This window comes from Limanda limanda, chromosome 12, assembly GCF_963576545.1.
Source record: "Limanda limanda chromosome 12, fLimLim1.1, whole genome shotgun sequence".
Classification (NCBI taxonomy): Eukaryota; Metazoa; Chordata; class Actinopteri; order Pleuronectiformes; family Pleuronectidae; genus Limanda; species Limanda limanda.
This window is the reverse complement of record NC_083647.1, coordinates 18591499-18606619: the sequence shown is the minus strand read 5'-3', so window position 1 is coordinate 18606619 and position 15121 is coordinate 18591499. Positions and strand designations below refer to the sequence as shown.

Here is a 15121-nt window from a genome sequence, read left to right as displayed (position 1 = left end):
GGCTGCAAATACCTCCTGTTGCCACACGGTGGCACCGACGAGTAGCCCTGAAGAAGAATGGTCATGATGGAGTCCTTTTTCTCAGTCACAAAGTGGTGGAAGCAAGACGATGTCACGGTTAAAAAGACGAGAACGGAGAGAAAGCAAGCAAGAACAAGAATTCAGCATCGTAACAAAGTACCGACAGCAAATAAGGATGCAACAGGAAGTGACGACACGTGAAGAGAAAGAGAGAGAGACTCCTGGACGTGGGAAGAGGAGTGAGAAAGGAACTGAAGTGAGGACGTGTGGCTTTTCTTCTGTCTGGCAGTACATGGGGGGGGGGGGGGGGGGGCACCTGGGACAGGCTGAGTTGTGCTTGTAAACTCTGAGGTTCGTTTGTCCATTTATGAAAAGCAGAGAGAAGTTTGGATTGTGCTTGAACACCTACATGCAGGACTACAACTGGAGGGAGGGGGTTATGTAATTTGAAAGTCTTTGTCATGCTCATTTATCAAACGGTTCCCTTATCCCAAGTGAAACCCCAGGCCAGGAGAGAGTGTGCGGTTGGCCACCATCCCCCCCGTAATGCTTCTGACGCTCGCCCTTCCACATCACTCTCGACTCCACCATGAGGTTAAGCTGGTTGGTGCGACCGCCTCCATCCAAAACCAACCAACCAACGAAGAAGGCCGAGGCATCTGATCGACACTGGACAAACCGAGGACTCCGGCTGGTTGGTGGCGATCACCTGAGCCAGGAGCTGCCGACGCTGGTCACAGACATGATGCTGCAACGTTTCTTCACCATCATGTTGATGTAGGCTCTCATGATCTTGGTGACCTCTCCGACCTAGAGAGTAAAAAAGATATCAGTCGGTTTTGTATCATGAATACCAGTCCCTTAAACATGTCAGATAAGTCTCTGAGAAATCAATAGAAATGTTGAAAAATTTAGACATTTTTTTTTCTTTACTGACCAACACCGCATCCTCCTACCAAGTTTAATGGAAATCCGTCTTGTGGTTTTTGCAAGATTTTGCTTATAAACATTAGTCAAAAGAAACTTACGCCCAAACCAAGGTTCAAAACCAAAGATAATAGATAATTAATCAATGAGTCGATCATCAGAAAATTATAGAGCAACTCTTTTTTATCACATCAGATATAGTTTATTAAATAATTTTACCTAAAATGCCAAAATATTCATAACAATCCCATTGGCATTTTTTAACTGGTTTCCAATGTTTTATATATCAAACAATTAATCGATTAACTGAGAAAATATTCTTCAAATACAACGCACAGTTCTCAGTAAAGCAGATTGGTACCGATCTCAATACTTTTAAGGGTTTTTGACCAAATTACGTTGGTTTTACCGAGAATCGATTAACATTAAAACCTGAGAGAGTAAAAGCATGGTGGCGGTAATGGACCCGAAAGCTGACAGATCTCACTCTGTGGCCACAGAACAATGTGACCACAGAGTGAGTCTGGGTAATGGCGAGCTGTGGTGACTGTGGTGACACTTTGTGTGGTCCTTCAATTTGAGAGCAGGACTTATAAATTTCACATTTTCACATTTTATGATGCTTCCACCCAAAACCCTGCGCTCGTACTCAAATTGCCCCAACATGTGCTCTGGTTGATGCAGAAAAGAGTCATTGCAGTGTTTAAATGGATAAACACTAATATGAATAAAAATGTGAATTAATAAGAAGAATCAGAAAAAGAATGAGCTCTCACCAGTGGAGTCTCAAAGAAAATCTCCCTCTCGTCCACAATGATCTTGTAGGTGCAGGGCTGCGAAGTTCCAAAGAAGGTGATGTGTTCGTACTGGAAGGTCTCCAGAGGTTTGGGTTCACCTCGTTTATAAACACACACACTGTCAGCGCTCACACTCAACCACAGATCATGAGGGAAGCCGCCCTCTTTACACTGTAGGGGGGGAGAGAGAGGTGGGGAAAGGTAAAAAAATTAGATTTCAAAAGACAATATTTGAGATTTTCTTGCACAGTCCCACTTCTGTTCTTATTTGCTCACCTCCACATCGAACAGGGTGGATCCGTATCCGGGCCACTCCTTAATGATGCTCATGTATTTCAGCATGGCCTGGTGCTGCGGCATTCCCTGCAGCCGGGTCCACTTCTCCAGGACGCTGGTCCGAGTGGCAGACGTCTCCTCCTTCACCCACATCTCCAACATCTGCTCCTCCTCCACCTGAAACCACACACATCAGCCATCTGTTGGTATTTTGTTTTACTTCAAAGTATGCAGGATTTGTAGTCAATGTTCTAAAACCTTCTGCTTCTTCAGGGACCCTGTCTTAAAGCTCCTCCTCAGGGACCCGTCCAGGAAGCTTGGGGTCTTTCGTTTCTCGATCGCGGGGCCGACACCTCCTGGTCCTCCCACCAGGCCCTTCCCGTCTCCCGCTCCTCCGCCTGCTCCGGCTCCACCTGCGGCCCCCACGCCAGGCTTGGTGGAGTGGAGGATGCGATTGCGGAGACGTCCAATCGGATAGACAGTCCCCAGGCTCCAGCCGGCCCGACCTGCCGCGTCCACGTGGAGATACTGGAGACGTAGAGCGGCCAGGTGCTGCAAAGTCTCCTCTGACGCCGGGAAGTGACCACTTATCAGAGACTCGTGAGCCTGACGGAGAAACACAGAGCAACACATATTACCTAATTAACAAATGGGTTAAATAGCCTTGTGTTTTCAAATAAGAATGAGAAGTGTCTTTGTCTTGAAAAGAATATAAATAATGTTACAAGGCCTTATTTAAAGACCTAAAGACAAAAGATGGTAAACAAACAGACACAGGAGTCATTTAATTATGGATAAATATGATTATTTTGTATTTATTACAAACAAATCACAATGTTGTGTGATACAAGGTCTACACAAGTCAGAAATGTTGTATAATTATAATAAAAAATATAATAATAAATATAACTAATTTTGTATTAATCCTTAGTGGTCTTATCTGTTTTTAGAAAAATGCCCTTGTCTTTAATTAGAGGGAAATTATCAGTTAGTGTAACTCTTTTCTCACCTGTTCAAACATGAAGGCAAACTCCACTCCCTCTTTGGGCATGCTCTCCACATCCAAGAAGCAGTAGAGTTTGAAGTAGAGTTTCCATTCTCCTTCCTCCTCCTCTTCTTCACTTCCTGCCAACCTGGAAAACAACACAAACAAAAACTCAGCAAAACACCCAAAAACAGCAAAACAATTGTACTGAGTGCAAATCTTGTAGATTTATAGATAGGATGGAAATGGGCCACAAAGCCTCTGGAAATGATTTAAATTGTAAAATAAACTTTAAATGTCAAAACTAAGCTGCAACAACATTAAAACTGCTGATCCACGGTGTAAACGAACTGAGATACCTTTCGAACTTTGCCAGGATGTCTGCCACGATCACTCTGCTCTCCAGAGCCCGGTCTGTGACGGCGTTGTGTTCAAACAGGGAAAACAGGTTCTTGCTCTCCTCCATGGCCAAACCTCTGATCAGCTTCTCCACAACCTGCAGGAGCATCACATGAACACTGGTTAGTTTCTACTCTAAAATTAATTTGTATGATCTAGAACTGGATCTTAAATGTACGATATGTAACTCTGGCCGCTATCTGGGTCTCTCAATTGAAACAATAACATAAGACCTAGTTTGATGACATCCTGAAGCAGAGTGGGATCATGGGAGCTGTTGTCATGCCCGCCATTGTCAAAAGTTGTTTGCACCGGGAATTTAGATTTGATTTACTCTACAACTGTCCTTTTGATAAGCCATCTCTTGACCTTTATATTACATTACATATCATTTAGCTGACATTTTCCAATTCCAAACTTCCAATGAGTGCTTTCAACCATGAGGGTACAAACTCAAAACAGCAAGAATCATGTTAGTTCATGAGCTCTTAAAAATCCAAACTACAGTGTTTGTACAGTGCTACATGTAAGTGCAGTACACAAGGGCAACTTGACTTTGACCATCTTTTAAGCCTGTGGCGGAAGATACGTTGACTTTCTGCTGTCCTGGTGTCATTGGAGAGCTTGTTTCCAACATTAAGGAGCCAGGACAGCTAAAGGCCGGAGCATGCTTTTGCGTTGTCAGGGGCCCGCACTCGTTCTCATTCATGGTTTTCCAACCGTTGCGCGTGTTGCCATGCAATTCCCCGCCAGAACACTAGGCGGAGTAATGTTTTTTGTCGAAGTCGGCTCTTCTTCCTGTGTTGCACGAAGAAGAGCGATTTATTTACATCGCCACGGCGGCTCCTCAGAGATACGTGCAGCCACTGGTAACCAGTGAAGGGAGCGGAAAAGCGGAGTAGTGTGAGAGAACTTAGGTCAAAGCTGCTGCATTCAGGATGAGCTGCAGAGGTCGGATAGCACTAGCAAGTAGACCTGCCAGGAGGGAGGTGCAGTAGTCTATGCGTGAAATGACAAGAGCCTGGACCACAACCTGCCGGGCCTTCTGAGTGAGAAGGGGGCATACTCTCCTAATGTTGTTTAGCATGTATCTACACGGGCAGTTTGTTACAGTAATGTTGGCGTTAAGGGAGAGTTGACTGACGAGTGTCACACCCAGGTTCTCTGCGGTCTGGGTAGGGGCTACCACAGAGCTGTCGATGGTGATAGTAAGGTCATGGGGGGAGAGCCCTTCCCTGGAAGGAAAAGTAGCTCGGTCTTGTCAAGATAGACTTTCAGGTGGTGTGCTGACAGCCACTGAGAGATGTCAGTCAGACAAGCAGAGATTCGTGCTGCTACCTGTGTTTCAGACTGGGGAAAAGAGAGAATTTATTGAGTGTCATCTTCGTAGCTGAGGTAGGAAAGGTGTACCGAGAAAAGAGGAGGGGACCTAAGACGGAACCTTGAGGGACCCCAGAAGTGAGTTGACAAGGTTCTGACACAGATACTCTCCAAGTTACCCGGTAGGTGGGGTCTTTGAGGAAGGATGTGAGCAGGGAGAGTGACCTTATTAACTTGAACACACTGTTCTTGTTATATAATTTGTAACGATAAAAGGAAAAAAACAAACCAAAAGTTAGACACACTATTTGATATGGCTCTACAGAATACATAAATAACAGATTAAAGAAGATGTTATGTGAGTGTATGTGTTTGTTCTTTGCTGTGCACCTCTCCAGCTGTGGTGTGTGAATTGATGGAGATCTTGCAGGAGCCTCCTCCGTGGCAGTAGACAGTGGTGCTCATCTCCTGTCTCACCAGCAGGGCGGCGATCTCTTCCTGGGATGGAACAAACTCACGAGACTTGGTCTTCTTTAAGGATTCCCCGATGAAAGTGGCGTAGCGCTCGATCTCTGTGCCGGAGAAGCGCTCGCGTACCCTGAGTCGGAACACACACATATTTATGACACTTTCACTTCATAAGCGACACATCAGAGAAGAAATACACACACTGACCTCTTGAGGTGGAACCGGAGGTATCTGATGATGACTCGACTGGGCAGGAAGGTGCAGCTCATGCAGGTGAGCAGGTGCCAGTGGGCTCGATTGGCTGGGCTGTTAGGCTGAGACACATGATTGGTCTGCTTGATCACCTGACAATATACCTGAAAACATGGAGGAGATTCAAGTTACAAATCACCACAGACACACGGATCGTCGTGATCATGATTTTATAAATGAACTAGAATTACTGCCCTGCAGTTGTATGATTCCGCCAACCAATGCAGCTTCAGTCTTCATACATTTCTTTCCAGACACATACAACGTCACCGTGACCTTTGACCTTTTACCACTGAAAACCATTCAGTTCATCTTTGAGTCCAAATGACAACTGGTCCAAATGTAAAGAAATTCCCTAAAGGCTAAATTGAGATATCTTGTTCTAGAGGCCAAAAACATAATTTGTGAAGCCGGTTTCACATTTGTCCTTAAACGCCCAAATGTAATCCATTAATCTGTGAGTCATACTGAATATTTGAGCCAAATGTATTGAAATTCCCCAAACGTGTATCTGAAATTTCACTGTCACAAGAACCAGAGGTCACAAGGACCTTGACCTTTCACCCTGGATCCCCAAAATCAAATCAGTTCATCGTTTGTCTGAAATTTGAGGAATTCCTTCAAGGGATTCTTGAAATTTGACAAGACAACCCCAAAATATAATGCCATCATAAACCCTACTCCATTTTTTGCTGTTTTTTCTATGAGAAGTAAAACTATCAAAAAAGTAATTATTAGAAATATAAGACACACAACCTCGTCCCTGAGCGGCCGCAGGTCCTGGCAGGTCTGCAGGATGCCCTGGATGATGGGCACCGTGTCGGCCAGCGTCTCCATCTCCTGCAGCGAGTTGAACACTCGCACGGCCTCGTCCTGCAGGCTGGCGTAACCCTGCTGCCTGTGAACTGCACAGAGAAACACAAACAGTGTACTGCAAAGACCACCAAGACCATCCACTCCAGAGTATACAGCCGTTGAATGAAAACACAACTAATTTGGGAAATAAGAAGATGACGAGAAAGAAAAAGGTTGTTGTTGGTCAGTTTCACTTACGGCTGGTGACCTCTCCATACGGCAGCGGCAGCAGAGGGGAGTGCAGAGGATGCTGCGTGTATCTGAGGATGGGGTTTCTCCTGTACATCTGCTCCACGATGTCTGGGTTCACACTGTTCTCCTGAGGACACACAAGCAGGCTAAATACAAGTTTGCCTGTTGATGACTTATCACAAGCTCTCTTAAGGCGGCTGTGTATTTTACCTTGATGTCTCTGATGAGCTGCAGTGTTGGAGTCTCGATGGGCGTCTTAGTGTCGACGACTCCCTGTATAGCAGCCGTCCACCTCATGGCCTCATTCAGCATCTTGGTGTAGAGGCGGTAAGAATGTTTCCTCCCATATACTATGATGTTCCAGTAACCTGTAAAAACCATCTCTATCAGCATCTACACTTATTAAATGTTGACACTAAGGGGATGAGACTCAGGTTTTCTATCAGGGATATTTTCTCTGTAATCTAGTGGTTTTAAATCCAGTCCCTGGTACATGTTTCATGAACATAACTGCACATGTCTCTCCTCACCTCCTCGGTCTAATCCCTGATTAAACTTGCCCTCTCCTCCTTTTCTGTTCATCCTCACCTGTCTCCCGGTGCACTCGCTCATCCGGCTGAATGATGGAGCAGAGGGAGTTAAGGACCAGAGTTCCCATCTTGGAGGAGTTTCGCTCCGAGCTCTTGTAGTAATCCAGCGAGTTGTGGGTCAAAACAAACCAGCGTTTCTTCAGCTTCAGGGAGGTGCTCTTAGCGTTCGTCTTCATCTCCTTTTGCAGCCAACCTGAACGAAGATGAGAGCACAGGAGTAGAGAGACATTACAGTAACAGTGACAGCAGGAGTAAGCAATAGGTACAGCCAGACCCATGTGGATTTGTAGGTAACCCTATTGGTGTGACACTATTTTATATGTCGATTTACCATTGTTATTGACATGTTCTGTTTTAAATATACTTACTTGTTTCCTATGACAAGTAATGAAATCTCAATATATATAATGATTTTAAAAGCTTATAAATGTCCCACGGATGATATTTTCCCACCTCTGACGAGGAACTCCTGCCCGTCGATCCTGGCGTCTCCTTTTGGTTTCTGCAGCAGACTGATCCAGTGATGCATCTCCTCTGGTGTGTCGCTGTTGCAGTGGATCACACGATTTGCAGTGATGATGACAAAAGAGTTGGGCCTGAAAAAGCAAAAAGACTTTTGAATACATTTACATTTTCTAGGTTGTATAATAAGGGAAAAGGTCCGTGTCACGTGTTCAAATCCATTAAAAAGGCAAAAAAAGAGTAAGAAAGTGTTTAAATAATAACTTGTTTTATTTCAATCAGCAGCAGATTAACATTTAATCCAGAGTTAAAAATGTTTTATTTTGAAATGCAAGATGTATGTGGATATTGTCATTGCTTGAGAAAGTTGTGCCGAATACAAAATGGTCACAGTCCTGTAACTCAGCATGTCTCTTCTGTTTGATCATTCTTTGATATCTTACCGATCAGGGTTGTCTGAAGCACAAACTGAGTCGATCAGTCCAACATCAAGAGTTCCCTGAGGATGGAGAGGAGAATTATTTAAAACGTGCATCATTAGTTTAGGTCAGTGATTACAAACGTGATTCATAGTGTTTTGCAATTCTAAGTGAAGAATAATGTAAAAACACATAAGGAATGTATGGGTGTCCCATGTTTGGAGACTGACCACAGCGTTCTTTGGGTTGGCCTGTTCATGGGACATCTCCATCAGCTGCTCCGGAGTGCACACACGCACCTTACTGAGGACACTAAACCAGCCACTGCACAGACACACACACACACAGAGACAAACGTGTCACAGTGTATAGAAATTAATCTCAGATATAATGTGTTGCTGTTTTCTGAGTGAGATAAGTCTCTACGGTACCTTGCATCCTCTGGTGACTCAGCAAACACCTGATAGGTCCGCTCGTCCGTCACGATGTTCAGAGCATTCTCCTTTTCATGGTTATCCAGGATCTCCCTGCACACACACACACACACACACACACAAACACACACACACACACACACACACACACACACACACACACACACACACGTAGGATACCATTAGAGCTGTTGTTCAGAGAACAAAGACGTAGTGAACATGACTTGAGTTTTTTTCTGAATCTCACTTTGCAGCCCGGATGTCGATGGTTCCCTTCAGCTTCTCCTCGCTGTCGTTCTCGTAGTACATCAGTTTATTGTCCCTCAGTACAAACCAGCGCATCTTCCAGTTTCTGAGGTAAAAACAAACTCAATGAAACTAACGTCCAAGATAACACAAACACACACCACACACGTCAGACAGGTTTATCTGAATTGATTCTAAATGAAATGTGCACAGATTAGGGTAAATTTCTATTTTAATTCCTGCATCTAAGGGTGATGGTGACTCTTCTGAATATCTATATTAGTGCAATATACAAAGTTTTTAATGCACCTTTTTGAATAATAGTAATTTTCTTTTTCCTTTTAAAACCATCCCTGCCATTTTTCCCTTTGCTTTCAACAGTGTTCCAGACATTACCAAATTACTGACCTTTGCCCTAAATGTATTTCAAATGAATCAAAGTACATCAGTTTGACTGGGATATTGTAGTTTTCCAGTACTGCAGAGGGTTTAAAGCTTCAAGTTAGAGACTCAAACACTGGATTAACAAATACTGTATTAACTGATTCATATGCAACAAACCTGTGTCATTAAAGCTAGTGAGAAAGTTTTTTACGAACATGCAACTACTAGTTAAACTGCTAAATTCATGCAGTATGAACACTATCAGGCACAAAATAGGTGATCTTAGGTTTTACACATTTCAGTATTAAAGGGTGACGTTTTTAGAGGTTAGACAACAACATAATCATTCAACTGAGAGCTTTGCATCAGTTTCTACTGTTCACTTCCAGCAGAGTGGTGGTTTCATGCTGTTAGCATGCAGGCTTCACTCAGTAACAACTACAACAACCTCCGTGAGAGAGTGGAGAGGCCTCCTCCCTTCTTGTAGAGCCAGCCGGACTTCAGCGACTCTTGTTTGGAGCGGAACCACATGAAGGTTTCGTCCTTCAACACACACCAGCGCCTCCGCCAAGGGATCATCAGGCCAGCTGAGGGAGCAAAAAAAAAGAGGTTTAATTTCAAATTAAAATAGCATTTGTTTTTTTTAAGTACTGAATATTAGATAATATGCTCTCACCCTTCATGTAGAGGTAGCCGTGGAAATACGGAGGACCGTTTCCATTTAGCAACAACACTCGGCCGTTTGTCACTTCTTCATCAGTGTCCATCATCCCATCATGCTCATCATCACTGTCAGCGTACTGCAACAATAGAATCAATAACAGTTAGAATAATGACTCAGAAGAAGAAGAAGAAGAAGAAGAAGAAGAAGAAGAAGAAGAAGAAGAAGAAGAAGAAGAAGAAGAAGAAGAAGAAGAAGAAGAAGAAGAAGAAGAAGAAGAAGAAGAAGAAGAAGAAGAAGAAGAAGAAGAAGAAGAAGAAGAAAAAGGAGAAAAAAAAGAAGCCTTTTTTCTTCCATTTATCAAAATACTGAGTCAAATTCAAAATAAAAAGTGAAATTTTCACTGCAGAGATGTTCATACATGTCTGCGGGCACGCGTGTGAGGATGCGGGTAAGTGTGTCTCCTCACAGAGTCGGAGCTGCCTCTGTAGGACTCGATGCTGGCGTTGGTGCACGTCGACTTCCTCGGGTGCTCCTCGTCCGCCGGGGCGGCACTTCCTCTGTTGCTCCCGGATACGGAGCTGTCGTCTCCGGCTGTGACGGACCCCTCCTCCTCCTCCTGATCATAATCTGACTCTGTGTCGGCCGGCATGCTGTAGATGGGCTCCTCGCCGTCCAGGCTCTCCACCATGCTGACCTTCCTTTCCGACTCCTCCTTGGCCGCCTCCTTCTTCTCCCCTACTCCCGAGGGAGGTCGGTGTGCTGGTGGTGGTGGTGGTTGAGCTGGAGGGACGGTGGAGTCATCTCCAGGTGTTGGGAGAGGCGGAGGGGGAGGAATTCCATCAGCAAGAACATCATCTGTGGGCAGGGGAGGTGGAGGAGGTGGTGCAGGAGGAACTGTCCCCTCAGCGAAGGCAGGTGGTGGAGGAGGGAGTTGGGCAAACATGTCCTGATCCAAGGGAGCATCTGTCTCTGCAGGAGGAGGGAAGTCAGGCAGAGGGATGCACTCCTCTTCGGCGTGGAAGCCCTCGTCCACCTCCTCCTCTTTGGATGCTCCTCGAGCTGCACTTGCACCTTTGGGAGACTTGGCCTCGGCAGCAGGCTTCGTTCCGGCCCCTACCAGCAAAGGATCCACGCCTTCGAAGTTCCGGAGGTCGATGAGCTCCGTGGCCTTGCGAGACGCCTCCTTCTTCATCCGTTTGATCTCAGCGTCGCGGCGTAGCTGCAGCTCCTGTTTGGAGGACTCGCAAAGCTGCGACACCTCGTCCTCTCTCTTCTTCTGCAGGCGCTCAATCTCCCGCTCCAGCTGCAGGATCTCTTCCATCTGCCGGGTGCCTTCCTGGAGACAAGAAGAGACGGAGAAAGATACATTTTAAGCCACATTTGCTTTATTCTGAAAATCAAAGGAAGCACAAGCTGCATTATCCCTGAGACCATGAAGATTCAGCACTTGCCTCTCCTGATTCGTCTTTGTCCTCAGATCCTTCACCCTCTTTCTCCTGTTGCCCTTCACCAACCGACTTCTTGTCCTCCTCCCCAGCCTCCTTCTTCCTCTGCGCTTCCTCCCTCTTCCTCTTCTCCTCTTTGAGTTTTCGAACACGAGTGCGTGCCACCTGACCTCGCCTGTGTTTCTGCAGCACCAGAGCCGCCTTGCGCTGCTTCACGAATCGCCGGCGCTGGAGGTGCTTTCTGAAGTGTTTCTGGAGGGTGAGGACGCCGGCACGCACGCGCTTGAAGTGCTTCCTGTGGACAGAACGGGCGTCGACATGGGACACAGTGTCACAGAGTGAGGGAACTTTGTTTTTCTACTATTTCATATCTGACGGGTCTTACTTGGCAGAGAAAGTGAGAAGGTGAGCTCGGACTATCATAGCAGCTTGCCGTCGGATTTCATCCCTGTCTTTCTCTAAACGCTGCTCCAGACACTCTTTCAAAAACACCTGTGGAGCAAAGTTAAAAAGTTATAAAAGGAGGATAATTTACAGACAACCCCTCTACAGTGGAAAATGTTAATCTAACCCTAACCCTTGTCTGGAGGTGTTGCCAAAAGCTCCTAATCATTACCTTGGTCTTGCCGAACTGCCACTCTTTTTTGGTCTTGTCATATTTAAGGAGAATGTCTGTGCTCCTCTTTTTATCGTCTCCAGCTGTTGCTACTTTTTCTTTCAGCATGATCTTATACCTAGATGAGACAGGAGAGATTAAGCAGAAGAAAAAGATGAGACAAGTCCTCAGAAGCAAACAGACTCTGGCGGAGACACACAAAGAACAAAAGAAGATGACGGTAAATTCCGATTTTAGGATATTTACCGAGAGAAAAATTCTTTGAAAGTTCTGCGGACGGGGAACCCGGCACGACGGATCTTCACAGTCTCCAGCATCCCAGAATACCTCAGCTGGTTCAGGACGACCTCCGGGTCGAACACATTGGGATTCTACGTATAAAATGTAAATAAAAAAAGTATTTAAGATGCGATCGTGCTATGAGAGAGTATTCATGTGAGTGTGAGACAGAAGCAGAACGACCTTCTCCATGTTGGGTTTAATGCAGCGGATGAAGAAAGGGTTGGACACACTCAGAAGGGCCATGAGAGCATGGAGGGAATCCTGAGGAGACGGGGAAGAGAGGAAGTCTTAGAGCTCTTCTTCTGAGTGTATTTACAAATGATTATAAGTTAAATGCATTCATCACTCACCCTGAACTGGGAGCTGACTGTGGGTTTACGTCTGGCTGTTCCCATCTTCTCCTCGTTGTTCCTGCTGCCAACTTTCTCAAACAAGTCATAGATGAAATCCAGTCTGTGAAGTCACAGAAACACAACAGATTAAATGTCTACGGCTGATAAGATATGTCAGGGGAGACAACATGAATTGGATTGGGTGAACGGGTTTCCCTTCCTTTAACATGGCGAGATATGACATTAGCCTTAAACACTCTTAGTTGTAATCTGTCGAATGACTTGCATCAAAGGGTCAAGATGAAGCTGGATAGAATCCAGATGCATTTAAATTTCCAAGCATTTAACCTTCGAATGACTTAAATGAACCTATCACTTAGTCAAATCTATTACAGTCTGAATTGACTACTCACTCACAGTGTGTCAGAGCGTCCTACCTGCTGTCCTTCAGCATGTTTAAGATGTCGTCTCTGAAGGTGTCCCTGTTCTTCTCCAGGATTCCTTTAGAATCATACAAGACCTGACGGAAACATGTTCATCATAATGTTTCTGATGTGCACGATAAAATGTACCATGTGTTGGCTACGTTTCATATAACTCACCTCCCCTGCATAATGTTTGATACCAAACTGATGATCAGCGAGTCTTGGCTTCACATAGTAAGGGTTTGTCTGCAGCAAACAAGAAAAAGATCAACATATCCATTCATATTTAATGTGATGTTCAATGGAAGCAAAGCAGCTCAACATTTGTCTGAATAATACATAAAGTGCATGAAGAAAAGAGTAAATAGCGTACAGCGTGTCTGCTGTGCAGCTTTTCCAGAAGAGTGAAGTCGGTTCCTTTGGGGAATCGACTCTCTTCATTCACCAGAGCCAGTAAACCCAGTTTCTAAGGGAGAGATGGAAAAAAGCCTCATGTTATTGTGTCGTCTTTATGAAATCAGCACCACTTCAAATAAGACATCAGTCCAACATTATTAGATCCTACTGGGTTTAGTTTTAGTGTTAAGATGTGTAAAAGCCATTTCTTACTTTCTCTATGAGGTCGAGACACTCTGCATTATCCATCCAGTCGATGGCGTCCCACTGCACCCCCTCCCTGCAGAGAGGAAACCCAAACAATCATGCATGAACGAGTGGTTTACATGATTTCTTTAACTTTATATCACTGAAAAAAAGAAATTGTTTAACAAATTTAAAAAACTGTATTTTTATGCATAGACATGAATGGTATATGTGACATAATGGTGGTGTTTGAGAGAAAAACATTGTGTCAATAATATTTTAACCTAATGGTTTTCCATGTTCTACACTTCTAAATGTTCATATCAATATGAATACATGTGCTGTAGATGTATGTTGAAGTGCACCTGTTGTATTCCAGCTGCTCCAGAGAGAAGATGTGCTTGTTAAAGTACTCCTGAAGTTTCTCGTTGGCGTAGTTGATGTTAAACTGCTCAAATCGATTCACCTGGAGGAGGAAACACTTCTTATAAACAGCCTGTCCACATGTTGATTAAATAGAGTCCTCACAGTAAAACATGCAGGAGATCCGAGTCAAGCTCAGAGTTCTGACCTGAAAGTTCTCGAAGCCGAAGATGTCGAGGATGCCGATGGATTTGAAGTTTTCCTTCCCTTTGACTTTCTGATTGATCTTGAGGATGATCCAGGAAAAACACTGGGAATATAGCGCCATGGCAACAGAGTCCCGAGAATCTACGGCCTGCAGCGGTGAGAGGTAAACCCGAGGGATAGTTAGGATGTCGGGAAGAGGCTGTGAGGCATCTATACATGGGGAGAATAAACGTGTGTGCATGTGCATGTATATACCTGCTCTATAGTGAGAGGGGAGCAGATTTCCTCTCCTCTGAGGATTATGGATCTCTGAGTCAGGACTTCGGACAGCTGGAAGGTGTCCAGGCCCAGCAGCTCACTGGCATTGGTGGCAACTTGAAACACAGACAAAGATGTGTTATACATGTTTAAATTATCCATTTCAGCTTTCATTGTTATACTCACTTCACACGAGGCATTCACTGACCTTGCTTGGTGGTGATCTGGGCTCCTCCTGCAGTCATGAACTCAATGTTTCCCAGCTGCAAGACTCCTGACAGCAGCTTGAACATGTCTCTGATCTCCTCCTCCGAGAACTCCAACACCTTCAGCGCCTCCTGCACGAGAAACACACACGAGAGGAGATCAGGCACTGACAGCTTCAAAAACGTGTCATAATTAACTGTAAACGTGAAACTGCAATGGTTATAATCCACAAATGTTATTGTTTGTGTATCTAAGGTCATCTGCTGAAATCCAATGAACAAAAGGAAAAACAACCTCCCAGGCAGAGGCGGAAAAAATACAAAGCAGTTAATTACTTTATAAGTTGTTTTTAAGACAATGTCCAATAAATTGGGAATGCTGCGGGAGATGTTTCTGGTCGGATGCATTCACAACGACAGGAAACAGTCACAGTCGGTAATGAAGACAAACTGACCATGACGCTGTTGAACAGTTCTTTGTCATTCAGGCTCTTGTCCTTCAGACATCCTGATTGGCGGAGGTAGTGGAACGATTCCGCAGGGTCTTCCAGGAAGTAGAGGCCTGACGGAGGAAATTCATAACGTCAGCGTGACAGCGGTAGAGATGCAAGATTTTATATCTAGTTATAGTGCGATTATACACACACTTCCGTTAGATTGCTATCTCAAGTGCATTTCTTAGAGATAAGAAATGTTTTAGCAGAAACTAATTTA

The 15121-nt window shown here is 44.6% G+C and overlaps 1 protein-coding gene across 1 annotated transcript in view; it reads right to left on the bottom strand.

Moving 5' to 3' along the window:
- Window positions 1–726: 726 nt before the first annotated feature.
- Window positions 727–15121, bottom strand: part of myo10l1 (myosin X, like 1) — a gene marked incomplete at its 5' end in the record, with an annotated part of 28245 nt that continues 13850 nt past the window's right edge. Inside the window, 35 exons of the mRNA XM_061083115.1 lie at window positions 727–831; window positions 1725–1916; window positions 2022–2198; window positions 2280–2627; window positions 3031–3154; window positions 3366–3502; window positions 5116–5323; window positions 5401–5549; window positions 6202–6350; window positions 6499–6619; window positions 6703–6860; window positions 7081–7275; window positions 7536–7678; window positions 7988–8043; window positions 8194–8287; window positions 8395–8490; window positions 8645–8749; window positions 9473–9614; window positions 9704–9827; window positions 10110–11023; window positions 11139–11431; window positions 11522–11628; window positions 11753–11870; window positions 11999–12123; window positions 12215–12295; window positions 12385–12487; window positions 12804–12886; window positions 12969–13037; window positions 13165–13257; window positions 13401–13467; window positions 13739–13839; window positions 13945–14091; window positions 14199–14317; window positions 14410–14539; window positions 14863–14969. Coding sequence (XP_060939098.1) covers window positions 727–831; window positions 1725–1916; window positions 2022–2198; window positions 2280–2627; window positions 3031–3154; window positions 3366–3502; window positions 5116–5323; window positions 5401–5549; window positions 6202–6350; window positions 6499–6619; window positions 6703–6860; window positions 7081–7275; window positions 7536–7678; window positions 7988–8043; window positions 8194–8287; window positions 8395–8490; window positions 8645–8749; window positions 9473–9614; window positions 9704–9827; window positions 10110–11023; window positions 11139–11431; window positions 11522–11628; window positions 11753–11870; window positions 11999–12123; window positions 12215–12295; window positions 12385–12487; window positions 12804–12886; window positions 12969–13037; window positions 13165–13257; window positions 13401–13467; window positions 13739–13839; window positions 13945–14091; window positions 14199–14317; window positions 14410–14539; window positions 14863–14969 — 5480 coding nt within the window. The remainder of the gene's footprint in view (window positions 832–1724; window positions 1917–2021; window positions 2199–2279; window positions 2628–3030; window positions 3155–3365; window positions 3503–5115; window positions 5324–5400; window positions 5550–6201; window positions 6351–6498; window positions 6620–6702; window positions 6861–7080; window positions 7276–7535; window positions 7679–7987; window positions 8044–8193; window positions 8288–8394; window positions 8491–8644; window positions 8750–9472; window positions 9615–9703; window positions 9828–10109; window positions 11024–11138; window positions 11432–11521; window positions 11629–11752; window positions 11871–11998; window positions 12124–12214; window positions 12296–12384; window positions 12488–12803; window positions 12887–12968; window positions 13038–13164; window positions 13258–13400; window positions 13468–13738; window positions 13840–13944; window positions 14092–14198; window positions 14318–14409; window positions 14540–14862; window positions 14970–15121) is intronic.